The sequence below is a fragment of the Hakea prostrata genome, chromosome 9, assembly GCF_041222555.1.
Source record: "Hakea prostrata isolate BN-2017 chromosome 9, UWA_Hpros_2, whole genome shotgun sequence".
In the NCBI taxonomy this organism is placed as follows: Eukaryota; Viridiplantae; Streptophyta; class Magnoliopsida; order Proteales; family Proteaceae; genus Hakea; species Hakea prostrata.
In genome coordinates, this window is record NC_142608.1 from 53,386,286 (window position 1) to 53,400,238 (window position 13,953).

Consider the following 13,953-nt stretch of genomic DNA (forward strand, 5'->3'; position numbering starts at 1 on the left):
GAGGAAAAACCAATAATTTCCATGTCATCATTGCAAGTCAGCAGGTCTTTTCTCATACATAGAAAATAGAAGGAGGTGAAGACCCGTCTCTCTCTTCACCTCTTTTAACAAAGTAACCCACTAATTATTATATTAAGAAAATTTCAGATAGAGAGGAAAAGAAGACTACACTATTCATATCCAAGATTCACGCGTAGTAGTAGTTGACATGGGCTTCTTATTATATACCCCCTTTCAGCTCCTGGAAGGACTCATTTCCTGAAACCTCTCTCTCTCTCTCTTCTCTCTCTCTCTCTCTCTCTCTCCCTCTCTGTGCTTGTGTGTGAAGATGAGCTCTCTAAACATGGTAGAGGCAAGGTTGCCTCCAGGGTTCAGATTTCATCCAAGAGATGAAGAGCTTATATGTGATTACTTGATAAAGAAGGTCACAGGCAATAATGGGAAGGTGAATTCTCATGTCTCTCCTGTGATGATAGAGGTCGACTTGAACAAGTGTGAGCCCTGGGAACTTCCTGGTGAGAGAACTATTCCATCATCATCTTCATCTTTATTTGCTTATGTTCATGAGTTCATTTCAGAGATTATCCGTTTTATAGTTTTTGGATTCCAAAGATCTTGATTAACATGTATTTGTGAGAAACTTTTTGACTTCAATTGATCTTCTTTAGGGGTTTTAATTCATTTTTTTTTTCCAAATCATTTCTTCTTTCATTCTGATTCTGTCAAGAAGTTGGTGGGTTAATGTCCTTGTACATTTTCTGGGTTTGAAGCTTTAAAGTTTTTTTTTTATAGAATCTTTATCCCTTCACCAAGATAAAACTAACATATATAAATGACTTTTCAAGGTTCTTGAAAGCTTTAGAGGTAAAATTCTCTTTTCTTCAACATTCCATTTTCTTCTTTTCATTCTAAAAGTTTAGAAGAAGAGTTGAAAATTTCAAAACTGAGGTGACAACCAACTACACCACGAGACCATCTGTATAGATTGTGAAAGTTTTTAATGGAGGTTACTGTGTAAAGCCCAAACAGAAAAGATAATGAAAATGATTGATGAGAATAACAGAAGAGTCAAAATCATCAGGAACCTAAACCACAATCACCATACACCTGTAAAATTGCAAATCAAACTTCCATATCATTACGTTCTATAAGCATATTATTCACATCAGATGTGAAAATTTTCTGCATCGAACTGAAACAATTATAGAGTATAAGGTCATGATCTTAAATTCTCTTGCAAGCTAAAAATTCACATATACTGTAGATTTAGGAGTTAGGACTTATCTATAATTAGGTTTTTGATTGTGACATCACTGAGGGTCAGGTTTCTTACATAGTTCATAATCTTGTGACATATATAGTATCTTTTAATTGGTTGTTACCCTCCCCAGAACCTGCTAATGTGAGAGCTTGTTTATTAACTGATTACACAATTCTTATGTGGATTAGAAGTAGCTTGTGTGGGAGGGAAGGAATGGTATTTCTTCAGCCAGCGTGATAGGAAATACGCAACCGGACTACGAACCAATCGGGCCACGGTGGCTGGTTATTGGAAAGCTACAGGGAAGGACAGACATATTATCAGGAAAGAGACCCTCGTGGGTATGAGAAAAACACTGGTTTTCTATCAAGGGAGGGCACCCAAAGGGAAAAAGACAGACTGGGTCATGCATGAATTCAGGCTTGAAGGACATTCAGAACCACAAAGAACTTCTTTTCAGGTATATTCTCTCTTCTTCTTGATAAAACCCTAATTATTATTTTAATCCAACAAAACAATTATTTCATATGAGGACAAAATTATAGAAATTCTATTAATTTTTATGCCATTCCAACTGCACTTATGGACAAATCAACTCTTAAGTCTCCATAAATTCTCAATAAGAACGAAAACGACCATTTAGGTTTATCATTTGAAATTCTTCCTTACTAGCTATTTTATGAAGTTTTGTATAATTGACTCAGTTTTGCTAATTATTTAGAAAAGTCTTTCATATATATGTAATCAAACGAAACCAAAATATTAAGAAATAGTTGCAGGCTTCATTTTGTTTTATCCCAAAAAATAATAATAGTCTATCTTTAAATTAGATGTAATAATTTTCTGGATAGATTTATTTTTAAATATTTATTGACTCATTAAGGACAACCGGGATGAAACAGTCTATTAGAAATAAATTGCAACTAGCTAGGGTTTTCTAATTCTTGGGCATTGCCCCTTCAACCTCTCTAGTTTTAATTATTTTCTGACCTTCTTTGTTATTGTGTGTATGAACAGGAAGATTGGGTTCTATGTAGAGTATTCTACAAAAAAGGAGGAGTTTCTGCTAAATCTGCTAGTGTGGAGAACTGTTATGAAGATGACACTGGCTCTTCATCATTCCAACCTTTAATGGACTCCTACATCAATTTTGAGCAAACAGCACCAAACCTAGTTGAGTTTGAGCAAGTGCCCTGCTTCTCCAGTTTTGCTCAAAACCATACAAACCCAAACATGTCAGCTTATAGTAATCCTCAAATGGAACAAAACAGTCTTCCTAAGAATCTAACCAGCTTTGTGGGAGTAACTGATATGGGTACCTTTTCAAACCCTTCTTGTGATAAAAAGGTAATAAAAGCAATCTTGAATCACCTCAGCAAGAGTGAAAGCACCATGAAAGTAGAACAACTAGCACCAAATTTAGGTGAAGGAGCTCCTGAGAGTTACTTATCTGAGGTGGCTTTGTCAAGTATGTGGAACCCATACTGATTGAATATTCAAAAATATCACATCATGTGTCATGCCAGAATGGGGAACTTATTAATGAGGAGTTGAATTTTTTTTTTCCTTTTTGATTTAAGTTTTACTTTGTAAAGATTCAAATGGTAAAGGAGCTTCTAGTATTGTATATATTCAAATGTTAGGGAGGTTGCTTTTGAAATATTATAGAAGATGTTTGTATTGTAACTTCGATGTAAAAGTTCCTTTTGTGATTGACTTTAATCCTGTTTTCACTTCATTTGACTTTATAATATATATTAAGAAATTTGTGGACATTAATCTCTAAGGATTTGAATAACAACAAAATTATAAAATTCTAAAGAGCAAAGTTGCAACTACAAGTTATCTTTTGTTGTTTTGTTTTTTTGTTTTTTACCCTTTATTATTATTATTTCCTTTAATTTTGGGAAGATCTAGGAAAATTTTTCTTGAGAAGTCACAACTAAGGGTTTTAATGCTTGTGTTAAAGACCAAATTGACTCGAGTATGAAATTAATCTTCAAAGCTCTATATTGTAACATTGGCACCAAATACTAGTTCTAGTAGTTGCCTAAGATAATGCTAGGGTCTTCTCTTAATAAGAGATGAAATCATTTAAATTTAGGGATTATCTGTCGGGGTCATTGTAATATGTAAAATAAGATGAATCTTAAACATATGAGATTGTGAAATAGTTTGTTAATTGACTATACTAAAGTCTAAAAGAAAACTATTTAAAATTTTTAGCACATGTTTATACATATTTCTTTTCAAATGTGTCATGTTTTTAAATATAAAAGCGTGATGTAAGGCAATCCACTTGCCTAAAATCCGAGTCATATATGAAAAGGCATAAACGTAAGCCTTCGCAAAGCATGACATCCGATAATTAAACAAGTGGATAAATATATGAAATTTTATAAAAATAATGATAAAAAGAGTAAAAAGTGTACTGGTAAAAAAAATAAAATCAATAATAATACTTGAAATTTATGCATTTGGCTTAGATGATTCATGGTATGACACATTTCATGTGCTGGATTTTAGCATTTAACAGGGATTTTTCTAGGCTGCTTGGAGGAAAACATTTTGGTGTGTAGAATTCAAACCTGTACCAATGAATTCTATATTGAAACTTTGAACTTTAAAACATTTGTTTTTGAGTATGTTGATGAAGCTTTAATTCTAAAACTTAGAAGATAATTCTTTAAACACTTATTAAATTAGAATTTTAAATCAAATAATTTAGTCATAACTCCTTCTCATTCAATATGTTTGAATTAATAATTTCAAACCTAAAGTCAGTTGATATTTCAACCTTCATGCCATAATGTTATTTCAATTTTCTTTATTTGAAGTAAGATGGACTAGATCATGTTTAGGGATGATATAGGAAAGAAACTCACACATTTCATGAGAAATTAAAGGGTTTTAAGTAAGAATAAAACCTACAAAAGTGTGATTTTTTTTTTGTTTTTAAGATGAAAATAAAAAGTTCTCTGATAATGTGAAGTAGAATCTCTTCCATCAATGGTTGAGGGTTAATGATAATATTTTTTGGTTGAAAGGGTTATGATAATATTAACAGTAAGAAGAAGAGAATGATTCTAAGGGGGAGGGGGGAATTAAAAAAAGTGAATCATTTGGTCTCTTGAAATTATAATAGTTTTAAGGAAATATATATCTATTTGAAGTTCTTTTATCAAGTAGGATCTCACCAACTGTATGATTTTTGTTTCAGTTTTGGTATGGTAGGTTTAGGGGTTTGGTGATAGAAAATGCCATCAGAAAATACAAACACAAAGCACTAGCATCCATTACTTGTAATTAAGTGATTAAAGGATGAAACCTTAGATTGATGGATTGGTATGGTTTCAAATTACCATTAATTTCTTAATTAGCATAAGCCTTAGATTGAGGGGATTGGTTTAGTTTCAAGTCACCATTAATTTCTTAATTAGCAAGAGAATAAAGGAACAATAGAACAAAGTATAGTTAAATCTGATGCTACCAACTAACTCCCTTAGATTGTGGCATATAAGTCTCTAAGCTTTACAACTCAATTAATAATTACAAGACTTAAGGATTTGATCCAATTAATAATTGGATTTTCCTTGATTCTGCTTTCATCATTTGTGGGTTTCCTCTACCTAAAACATGGCCATCACCTATGAAATAAAATGCATATGAGGTCACTCTAAGATTTGTCACCTTAGAGAGGGTCATATTTCAATATTTTTTTTTGGAATTAGAGAGAGAATGGGTTGGGAATCTAATTATATCTAGGTTAGGGTACATTGATTGCCACATATCTTATGTATAGATGAAGATTAAGGACCTACATTTTTTTAGAGTTAATAGGTCTTATTATTAAAAGATCACTTAAACAAATAATTAAAATGAGATCTCTTTGAAAAGAACATTAGGACCTACAATTTTTAGAGTTAATGGGTCTTATTAAAAGATCACTTAAACAAATATTTAGAATGAAATCTCCTTGAAAAGAACATTACTTAAACATATTAGTGAGTTGTTAAAAATCAACACATTATTTATACAGGTGTTTACATAGAGGCAGTGTAAGATCAAGGATACCTTTAAGTTTAAACATTCATCCCTCACACCCTCTCCCATCTATTTTTCTCAAGAATGGTTTTGACATATCAAATACTTTGGTTTTTAAGGGATTAAAAGTTTCTTTCAACTCAAATGGAGATTTGGATTTAAGCCAAAGTCATGTAATAGCTTAGTTTTTCCTGATAAATGTAAGACAGTTAATATTCGAATAATTAGTTTGAGAGAACCTTGGTCGTTATTAATATAATTAATAAGTTTCTTTCTACCTAATGATTATTTTGGATTCTTTATATACTATTGATATTCGGGTCACCAATAATTGTACGATTTTTGAATTGTATAATGTGTTGGTGTATCATACAAATCATGTCTTAAATCTATATAATTCAATTAGAATGTGACAATGTGGCTACAAAAACTCTTGACACATTGAGATGTCCTAAATCTACCCAATGTATTGTAGAAAGAGGGAATTAATTAATAACTAGTTTGCATGCAAAAGACAAAATAAATATAATAGATTATTCATTTAATCTCTTTTGCAAGTTTCATGCTTGTAGACCTTAGCAATATTGAAAGGGGGGGAATGTGTTATTCTTTTTTATTTATTTATTGTTTATAAAATTATATAAAAAAATATAATATAAATATTATTATAGAAGATAATCCTGATCATTAAGGATTGTTTTTAAGCTTACCAATATTGTGGACTTATGCTTGAAAGATTTGGGTAAGGGGTTGTGATGGCATATAATCTTGTTATATAAAGAAAATATTATGAATAATTACTGGTGCTTCCTTGTACTAATTAAAATTATTAATCTAACCTTTAACTTTGTCCATAGTTATTAAGCCATCTACCGTTAAGTTCTATTAGTTTACTAATGATGTGACATTTATATATTTTTCAAAATTCCAAAAATAATCCTGGAATTATTTTTTACAATTTTGTCAAGTTATAATACTAACTTTAATTAACTATGGAGGAAAATTAACCTTAAATTCATTTTCTTCTCTAAAAAGAAAACACCAAATAAATGAAAGATGTGATTGAATTAAACTCAAAATAGGAAACTAAATAGAAAGGAAATATCAAATTTAATTCAAAGTTGAAAATTGAAAATCACCTAATGTATGCTAACCATTATGCATGTTATCAAATTTCCTATCAATTAACATCTTATATGCTAATTTGTTTGTAAAACTTTTGCTATTGTGATTGTGGAAAATTTTAAGTTGAGCTTGAGAGTTTCAACAACCATAAGTGTGTTGTTTCATCAACTCTGAATTAAATATGAAGAACAAAACAAAAAGAAAAATAATTTCAAGACAACGCTATCGTTGAAGATGAACCTTGTCTGAAAATCCAAATGATTATATTTTTTAGCGCAATAGTAAGACCCTCATTAGCAAGTATCACGCTGTAGTGGAAATCATTTTATTCTTTTGCGTGAATTCCAAGGATTAGAACACATACACAGGTTCATTTCTTATTTTCCAAATCATTGTTCCTACTATTAACTTAAATTCATACTGTGAAACAATTCATCTTCACCACGATGTACATTTTAATGGAATTAGGGATAAAAAAGCAAGATCTTAAAGAGTAATTCATTCACAAACTTTCTTAATATGAGTCTTCATCAAATTTTAAATGGAGACCGTTGATACTCTTTGAAACCCAAAATTAATTCTAAAATATAAGATTTTTGGAAATAATTGGCATTCAATATAGTTTCTATAAATTAGAGTAATGTTTTAGACTTCTTAATTTTAATGAAGGACAAACTAAACATTACATATTCAATGTTAACAATCACTTAACACTATTAGAAGTGAGGGGGGGACAATAGTAATTTCATAAAGAATGAGGTTTAATTAGTAATAAAACCAAAGTATAGGGGCAGTAGTAATTATCTCTAAAAATTATAATCTTATTTGTTATAATAAATTTTTGTTCTCAAATAAAACAAGTGGCAAAATTAAATAGGGTACAAGTTCTTGATTGATCACTGATTAGGATAAGCAGCACCTTGAATTATAAATCATTCTCAACCCAATTGCATTCTCTTTATCCATAATATAAATTTAAGATTAAATAATTAAGGTATATTAGGACCCACAAAATGTTGATTGAAAAAGAGATGATAAATATGAATTAAATAAATGGTAGCTAGATCCAAATGTTTAAGATAAGGAAGATCGAATAAAAGAACGCGTTTGGTACGTGACCAAGAAATTTAAATCAATGTAATAGAATTTTGGATCTTTCAAGCTATGTTTTTGGTTACATGCCAACCAAATAATATAGCTTATGAGACCATTGAAACGGATCATTTAATATTACTATTTGGGTTGGCCCATATGAGTCATCATCATGGTGTTAAAGTATGTTATTGGCAATATGATACATATCGATGCGTCTCTTTTTTATTTTCTGTTTAAAAGACACGTCTTAGATTACACTAAAATGTATTGCTCAGTATGATATAATTCTTGATACTAGACAATACATCTCTTAAACTTATCTAAATCAATACAATACTCAATACCAATGCTTTAAACCTGATAAGGAAAGAATTATATCAAATCGGGTCTAGTCTCGATTCGATTGTTAACTCCGGTTGACCGTGACTTGTCCGGTTTTGGTCCATAAAATCCAGTTGGGATCGGTACGAGTCCGAACAGGATAGTTATGTAAGAAGGAATGAACTTAGCGGTTCCAAAGATAAACGTGACTCCGAAGAATTTGGGATGTGTGATTGAGTCATAACTGGTAACTACCACTACTATGAAGTGAAGGATCGTGCCTTGGAAGGAAACCGCCTTCAACTTTGAAAGAAGGGTAAAAACCCTAAGATCGAATGGTCACCAAGAAGAGGTACGAACGAATCCAACGGTCGGGAAATCAAAGGTAAAATGTATAAAATGAGGAACTTACGCGCAACAGAGGTATTTGAATCGTTTCCCTCCATTACTATACTCAATTTTAGCTCTGCTACTCATTAGAGCTCTGTGATCATTTCCATTACAGACTTAGCCTTCGGAGGTGGCCTCCCAACCCCACGGTCGGACCACATCTAACACTGTTTTGCAAGTTATTCTTCAAGGATCTAAAGGCTAAGTAGATTTTGGATGCATCAAAACCTTAATTGAATACGATGTCAAAATCAAATTGAGCCCATCTATCAATATTGAATCAAACCGCTTAGGCCTAGTCATGGCTACAAATTGACAAAAGTGAAATCATTAGTTTAAGGTTCAATTTGGTTTAGACCATTTAATTTAAACCGTTATAAAACCAAATATATATATATATATATATATATATATATTTATATATATACCGTATAAATCCCCATATCCTTTTTTTTTTTTTTTGCCACAAGACCCTTTTTATATATAGGAGATTAGAATATTATATATACCATATGCAAGAGTCGAATTCACGACTTCTTCACTAAGAAGTGTTGGTCTTACCAATCAAGTAACCTGCGTTGGCCGACATATCTGATTTTCCTCAAGTCCTAAACCCTACTTGTGCATCAAATACATTTTTTTCCCCTTTAAAGAGATTTTTTAATACATTCCTTTAAACAGAAATTAATGAACCATAAAATCAACAATCTAGCCATTAATGTTCCACTGGTAACAAAGGAAGAAACATCAAGAATGCCCATTACATATAAAAACAAACACACATAGTTGGAATCAGATATGAAAATATGGTGATCCAGTCCATCATGGGACTATTGCCGAATGCTTAGTAGGTTTCTTGTAAATGGTAACCAGTGATACCAAATTGAGAAACATCAATAGGCCAAGTCCGATGAAGGAAGCAATGAGGGCCCCACGACCATGGTCACAAAAAACTTCAAATTTGTCACAGATCTTGCTCCACCTGGCATGTGAATTACCATTTTTCCCCAGCTCAGCCATTGCAGTTGCACCACCAAGACCTAATGACACTAGAGCCACTATTCCCTACAAAACAATAACCCCATTTAGGTTTTCAATCTTTCTCTTTTTTTTTTTTCTTTTTGGGCCCCCGGTCAGGTTGCCGCCCGGTGTTCGACCGGTTTTCACACTTCCCCCCTGGTTCTCCTCTCTTGGTATATCAACAGTTAACTTTTACATAAAAAAACATATAATTATTTTTTGTAGAACATGCATGCAGTTTGTTATAAGTAGATATACATCATAGTGTGTCAACAGAGAAAATATCATCTGCTATGCATAAGTCTCTACTGTACACAACAGTGCACATATATATATATATATATATATATCAAATGATTGGCTAAAAAATAAAGTAAATACAAGATTATTGAGGATTTTTAAAATTTAAAATTAAGCTTTTAATCTCAGCCAATCATTTGGTATAAAAATGCATAGCTGTGCACAACAAAGGATTTTTTTTTGTGTCAACAAAGAAATATTAAAACTCAAGATTAAGATTAGGATAAATAAGGGTTAACTCGATCCTCTTCAAACAGTGTCAGGGTAAATCACGATTGATCAGGTTTAAAATAATACTGAAATATATGGTTGGGGATGGATGCTTAAGCCCTAGTAGAGTTAATAAGTAGGTTTTGGGTTTAGTGTAGGATAAAGAGCTTGTCGTTGCTCCAAAAGTCCAGACCTGTGGATAAAGTGCCACTAATATTTCATAAATAGTAGCCAGAACTACCCCGCTTCGATCCTAGATTTGGGTGGAACCTTGGGCAACCTCAGCACAGCCTAGTGAGGTCTCCAACATTTAGGTTTAGGTCCATAGGGTGGGACTAGGGTTTAGACTTAGCCCGCCATTGACACCCCTAGAAACACCCTCACACTATCAATTATTCAATATGAAATATTTTCATAAGAAAATGGTTCTCTATTGGAATGTTGTTGCCTACTCAATCGAGTTTAGATCTTCTACTTACGATTATATTCTCCTTCTCTTTTCACAATAATCGAAGATCAAAGATGTCATTTTACAGGAGAAAGATAAACATAGGAGACCATTATGTCTCAATATTGCAGTCAATGGTTTTCATCTAAACAATCAAATATTCACATTTTGATAAGCTTTGCAATGGCATCAATGTGGAAATGGCATTTCAAATGTCAAATTGTTTTCATCTAGGTTAATTAGATATTACAGTATCATAATTAAATATAAGTAAAACTTAATTATTCATAAACTATATGATTTATTATGTATAAAATTGATACTAGATGCTTCAAAATAACAGAAATTTGAACTTTTCAAATAATTCTGATAGCACGTTTATAAATCAAATTTTCTTTTTATCCCCAAAAAAAACAAGATATGTTTTTTTTGGTAGATAAATATATATATATAAAAATTAGACCAAGTCTTGGATCGAACCGGCTCAATTAGAAGGCAGATCCAGACCCAAGATGATGATGAACAAACTTTGACTAGTCAACTTTGGTTCGCTTCATATTATCTCCATGACCCATCATGATTTTGATAGTGTGATAAGAGAAGACGTGAATGATTTTTGCAGAAAATGACTCTTGTAGTTAAATTAAATAGGAGCAATTAGGCTTAATTTAGTTAGTTTAATCGCGTGGTCAAAATTAATCACGTCATTAGATGATGCTAATGATATTTGTTTCAATATATTATTTCTATTTAGAGAAAGAAACAAAATGTCGATTTCTTTGCTTACCATGTCTAAGATTGTGATTGTCAAACCACGAAAACCATTGAAATCAAACTTATAAGCAAATGAATCCGCAATCAAGATGACGAAGTGATGAAAACTAGCAATTCCATTGACTATCACGAAGAACCTGCAACACATCATCGAAGTTAATTACTTCTAGTGATACAATTATCTGGGCAAGCTTTTTTTAATGGGAATTGATTAGCACATAATTAGGATATTGATTATGTGAATTTATTAAACTTATCACCAACGAGTTTTGGTTTTGATAAAAAGTTTTTGTGATTGTTGCATGGTTATGAGATGGAGTAGGCCATGTTGGGCCCAACTCAGGCCACTCGTGTGGCCCAAGGTAATAAAGTTTTAGTTGAAGTAAAACCCAAGCCCACTTATCAAGATCCAGGGTGATGAGAGAGAGTCTCTTCACCGATGGTGATTTGATCGATATGATAAACCCATAATAAGGCCTCTTTAGTTACATAAATTTAGAGATTTGAAATCCCTGGATTCACAAATGGGAGATTTATACTCGCTTGGTTGTGTGAATTTCTGGGTTCATGAAATCTAAGGATTCACCTTTTTACACTAAAAACGTGAATCTGTAGATTTATGGGTATGAGATGAAATCCAGATATTTCACCCTACTATAAAAACGCTAAACATTTTAACCACGACTCTATAAATGTTTTTTAAAGATGAATCTACATATTTCATTCTAAAGATTCAGACTAACCAAACAATTAATTTTATGAACCATGACTCCATAGATTTGAAATCTCTAGACTCAAGTAATCCAACAGACCCTAAGACAATGAGTTTCATCATTAAAGGTGTGAAAATTTTCCATCTAAATCCCGTGAATGAAGAGATTCTCTTTTCGCCATAGGAGACAAAAACTTGGCTTTAATGTAAATAAAAAATTCATAGTGTGGCAGTTTCAGATGAATTGTATTGTTGTGTAGATATGGATGAAGATTTATGCTTTTCTCACATTTTTTTTGTCACAAAATATGAGGGAAGCTTAATGGAGTCGCATTAATTAGGGAGGGGGTGATTGTCCCACCTTTGATTCATCTTGTTAGAATTCAGAGGTGGGTCCCTTTCTAATATATAGTGGAGAAGTACGAGGATTGCATAAAAGGGTAGAGGCTGATCTCAACTCATTGAGGGTAATCTTCCCTAAATGCCCCTAGGTAGACTTGAATGTTGCGCATTAAATATGCAGCACCGGCTGCCAACGGTCGATATCGAAATCTCGACCGTCCACCTCGCAAGTGATTAAAAGCGAGACGAACGGTCGAGATTTCGATCTAATGTGCAGCATTGACGTTGAATCCTGATGCCCCTTCCATCATACATTTTATGAGGACTCACCTCTGAACAGTGACAAGGTGAGACCACCTTAAATGTATATGTATGGTGGCAGAAGACCAAAGGAGGGATATGAGTTACTTACATATCGTTTTCTTTTGTATGAGATGAATAAGTTTTAGTTGAGAAAAGCTTACACAAAAGCTGGGGTGTGCTGAAACTTAGCCTTGATAGCAGCAGTAACTTGGGTGGTACCAACAGTAGCAACTACGATGGTTTTGGTCTCCTTGTTAAGTGCCATCACCAGTGTAGCAGAAAAAGCCGCAAACAATGCAAGCAACCTCAGCAGCAGAAGGACCCAGCGCTGTCTCTTTGTTTCTAGCCCTGCAGGCAGGTTCAACTCAACAGGCTTTTCACCACTTTGGTTATCCATGGCACTGAAAGAGAATGAAATGGGAAGGATCAAGGAAGGAGATGCTTTCTGGGGAATGGCCAAAGGGTAGTGCTTTAAAACAAGAGAGAGAGAGAGAGAGAGAGAGAGAGAGAGAGAGAAGCTCAATTCTTTGTGTGGCTGAAACTAACAAGGAAAGTTGCTGATGAATTAATTGTTAATGCTTCTTTTGGGGGGTTGAGAAGATGTTGAGCACCCTTGAGTGTAGTTGATCTCTAGGGAAAGCAAGTTTGTCACCCCATCCAACTCATTGACCAACTTGAAGCTGGGCATAAATCAAAACCATTTTGATCTATTTTGATCAACCTTATTTCACAGGTAAACCACTGAGGTATGGCCTCAATTGGATCCTGCAAAACCCAGAGAACCATTCAAACCTGGTCCAGAGATATCTCTGTTTTCGTTCAAAAATTATTGCAAACAGAGAAGCATGAGTAAGAGAGCTTGTTGGCTATATTGAAACTTCTATCTTTCTGGACTCAATTTACCTTTAATTCAATTCCTGCCCATCTTTGATTTGGCACCAAATTTTGAAGTGGACCAGGCCGGCTGGTTTAAAGGTTCAACCATTTGAAACCTCATTTCAACAAGTGCAGTTGGGTAGAAAAAGGTTGTGAATTTGCTCCATAGCTTCCTTTCATGGAAATTAACCAACTTTGTCAACTCTATGGATCACCTTCTGCATCAACAATTGTATGCAGACAGCTTTGCTCAGCTACTTGTATGAAAATCTCGCCCAAGTTCATAAACAAACGCTTTTGTAAGTTTAACAAGCTTCACAACTTGCAGTTCATTAATGATATATTTTCGATTTAACTATAGTTGCTTCAAATTTATGGTGTTGGGCTATTAAGAATCATTATACAGGTAAATTTAGTGCAGCAGAAAATAGGATTTTAAAATAGATAAATAGCAAAATTAGGAAAAATAAAATAATGAATAATCATATTATAGTTGGTTTGATATTGGCTCTCGTCCTCTTTCTTTCTTTCTTGGATTATAAACAGGAAAGGCCCAAGACCACTAGAACAGAAAAACAATCAAGCCAAATCTGCCTGAAGAATCTCCATCAATTGAGGATGAGGACACACCGAAAAGACTCTCTATCCGCCTCAAGCAAACCTTTGACATCCAGTTAGCAACTTTATTCACCTCCATCCGTGCACACGTGATAGTAGCTCCAATAAATGATA

At 33.1% G+C, this 13,953-nt stretch overlaps 2 protein-coding genes across 2 annotated transcripts; one reads left to right on the forward strand and one right to left on the reverse strand.

Annotated features, from left to right (window-relative positions):
• Positions 1-275: 275 nt before the first annotated feature.
• Positions 276-3,262, forward strand: LOC149005553 (NAC domain-containing protein 21/22-like). The gene is made up of 3 exons (XM_089168510.1): positions 276-515; positions 1,450-1,721; positions 2,279-3,262. Exons 1-3 carry the CDS (start codon positions 329-331, stop codon positions 2,747-2,749), a joined length of 930 nt encoding a protein of 309 aa, XP_089024636.1. The 5' UTR covers positions 276-328; the 3' UTR covers positions 2,750-3,262.
• A 5,605-nt stretch (positions 3,263-8,867) lies between these two features.
• On the reverse strand, positions 8,868-12,774 carry LOC149005554 (CASP-like protein 1B2). Its single transcript, XM_089169454.1, has 3 exons — positions 12,507-12,774; positions 11,002-11,125; positions 8,868-9,301 (listed from the first exon to the last, which is right to left on the reverse strand). The coding sequence occupies exons 1-3, from the start codon at positions 12,740-12,742 to the stop codon at positions 9,059-9,061; spliced, it is 603 nt and encodes a 200-aa protein (XP_089025580.1). The 5' UTR covers positions 12,743-12,774; the 3' UTR covers positions 8,868-9,058.
• Positions 12,775-13,953: the final 1,179 nt, after the last annotated feature.

Bases quoted from the DNA above. Each gene is read 5' to 3' on its own strand.
- LOC149005553 (XM_089168510.1), top strand. From the start codon at position 329: ATGAGCTCTCTAAACATGGTAGAGGCAAGGTTGCCTCCAGGGTTCAGA. The intron at 516-1,449 runs GTGAGAGAACTA...TATGTGGATTAG, and splicing joins TGAGCCCTGGGAACTTCCTG to AAGTAGCTTGTGTGGGAGGG. The intron at 1,722-2,278 runs GTATATTCTCTC...GTGTATGAACAG, and splicing joins CACAAAGAACTTCTTTTCAG to GAAGATTGGGTTCTATGTAG.
- LOC149005554 (XM_089169454.1), bottom strand. From the start codon at position 12,742: ATGGATAACCAAAGTGGTGAAAAGCCTGTTGAGTTGAACCTGCCTGCA. The intron at 11,126-12,506 runs GTAAGCTTTTCT...GATGTGTTGCAG, and splicing joins CAGCACACCCCAGCTTTTGT to GTTCTTCGTGATAGTCAATG. The intron at 9,302-11,001 runs GTAAGCAAAGAA...ATTGTTTTGTAG, and splicing joins CAATCACAATCTTAGACATG to GGAATAGTGGCTCTAGTGTC.